The sequence below is a fragment of the Chinchilla lanigera genome, unplaced genomic scaffold (assembly GCF_000276665.1).
Source record: "Chinchilla lanigera isolate Chin_1 unplaced genomic scaffold, ChiLan1.0 scaffold00092, whole genome shotgun sequence".
Taxonomy (NCBI): Eukaryota; Metazoa; Chordata; class Mammalia; order Rodentia; family Chinchillidae; genus Chinchilla; species Chinchilla lanigera.
Window position 1 is genome coordinate 368,399 of NW_004955493.1, and position 2,168 is coordinate 370,566.

The 2,168-nt window shown below is 43.5% G+C and overlaps 1 protein-coding gene across 1 annotated transcript in view; it reads left to right on the plus strand.

Annotated features, from left to right (window-relative positions):
- The window catches only part of Tmem159 (transmembrane protein 159), an 18,253-nt gene continuing 16,085 nt past the window's right edge, over positions 1 to 2,168 (plus strand). The window contains exons 1-2 of the mRNA XM_005405049.2: positions 1 to 266; positions 1,514 to 1,713. Coding sequence (XP_005405106.1) covers positions 1,618 to 1,713 — 96 coding nt within the window. The 5' untranslated portion in view covers positions 1 to 266; positions 1,514 to 1,617. The remainder of the gene's footprint in view (positions 267 to 1,513; positions 1,714 to 2,168) is intronic.

Consider the following 2,168-nt stretch of genomic DNA (forward strand, 5'->3'; position numbering starts at 1 on the left):
GCGCGGGAGGCCGGGCTGGCTGCCTGCGCCGGCTGCTTGTGCCCGCCGAGCGCCAGGTGCCGGCGGGCTGTGGAGGCGGTGTGCTGACGGATGCGCTCGGTGGCTGCGGCTCCGGGCCTTCTGCGCTTCCCCTGCCGGGCTCCTCGAACCGGTCTGGGGAGCGCTCGGGGTTCCCAGGCCGAAGCAGACCTGCGAGGGTTACCGAGTTGTCGCCTGCCCGCTGTGGAGTTGAGATTAGGAGACCTGAGGGCCGGAGATATCGCGAGGTCAAGACCCACGCCAGTTGTAGCTTTGAAGACAGAATATGGGATGGAGGGATTAACCCTGCTCTGTCCAAAGGGGGAGAATCTCTGGCCGAGGCTATTAAAATATATTTCCAGTGTGTATACCAAATCCTGTGGGTGGTAGTAGGTAGTAAGTCGCATAATTAGCATGAGGGATATCCAGTATGGTCAATAAATGTGAGGCCCTTGTAGTTCATTTTGGCCAGGGTGACAGAGTCTGGTAGGCATTTGTACTGTAGGCAGGTTAGTTGTAAGGCAGAAATGGAAAAGAGATCTAAGTGTTCCACCAGACAGTTGTTCTGGGAAATGTAAAGTGAAAATGGTATTTTTCTAAGTTGAAAACTCACAGTTAAAAACTCACCTTGACAGGAGAGGGGACGGAAGGTGAAAAGAATTAGGATATGTTAGCTACATGTACCTTAAGATGAAGGAAATCATTATGTACTGCAAACACGTATTAATAAAATTTAAAACCAAAAAAGGATCTAACAAATTGCTTTTATTAAAATTAAAATTATGTGAGATTGGGGCAGTACTAGAAATTCCAGGCTGTTGGGTTACAGAACATGGTTAGGTCTGTCCCTGAGGCAGGCTGTCGAGGGGGAAATGATTTGTGGCCAAGTGATGAAAGAAAGGAAATCAGCGAAGGTCACTGTGGTATAAAAGAGGGAGACAAAATGAAGTGGAATTTCAAATAGTGTTTCAGCGTACTTGCTTTCTGTGTATTATTTTCAGCATTTTGTAAGACTAAATAAATAGAGGCTTTTGGAGATAATGTTGCCAACATTTTGTTGTGTGTCCTACTCGTGTACTATGCAGTGTATACATACATATGTGTGTATGTAACAAAATGGAGATTTTGTAATCTTTTAAAAAATTATGAAATCTTTTCAGGGCATTTAATGACTGTGCATTTATCACTGCTTAACCAATTTCCCACTAATGAGCAGTTAGTTTCTTGCCAGTGTTTTGCTAATTGTTAACTATTATCAACAAAGATGTGAGGCACATATTTTGGGCACATTTTTATTTATTAGATTTTTTTTCCGTCAGGTTCCTATAAACTAAGTTGCTGGACTGAAGTGTGTGTAATTTGAAACTTTGATAAATATTGCCAAAGTGTCCTCCATCTGCATACCTACCATCAGTGGGCTGGGATAGTCAGAGCTGTAATTGAACAAGGTGGATACAGACTACTAGTGACTTAAGAAATTTTTTGTTTCTTCCAGTGACAGCAAGAGACTGGGCAACATGAGAGACTGGACTCCCTACTGCACCAGGGAGCTTGCTGGTAGGGGAATCAACCCCCAAAGAGATTGAACTGAGTTTCAAGATGGCTAAAGAAGAGCCTCCAAGTGTCTCAAAGGACTTACAGGAGCTCCAGAGGAAGCTCTCTTTCCTGATAAAGTCCTTTCAGAATAACTCAAAGGTCAGTTTTCAATTACTATGTATACGAAAATCCCAGATTAACTTTGGTGTAAACAAGACAGAAAAATACTGAAGTAGAAAAACTTTGGTTTTTTTGGTTTTTTGGTTTTTTTGGTTTTTTTCTCCGGTACCGGGAACCGAACCCACGACCTTGCGCTTGCCAGGCAGGCGCTTTGCCGCTGAGCTAAATCCCCAGCCCCCATGAAGTAGAAAAACTTTGGAGGTAGGTCGGGCAACGCTGTAGCTCTCTGCTCTGCCATGTCTGAGTTGTGACCTTCATATTCATTTTCCAAAACTGCTCCTAGACCTTCACCCAGCATACCCATATTCCAGGCAGTAGCCATCTCTCATATGTAGTGACATCCTGGAAGTCATGCATAATTCTTCTGGTTATATCTCATTAGGCCAAAATTGGTTGAATGATTATCTTCAATTCTTTTTTTTTTTTTTTTTTTT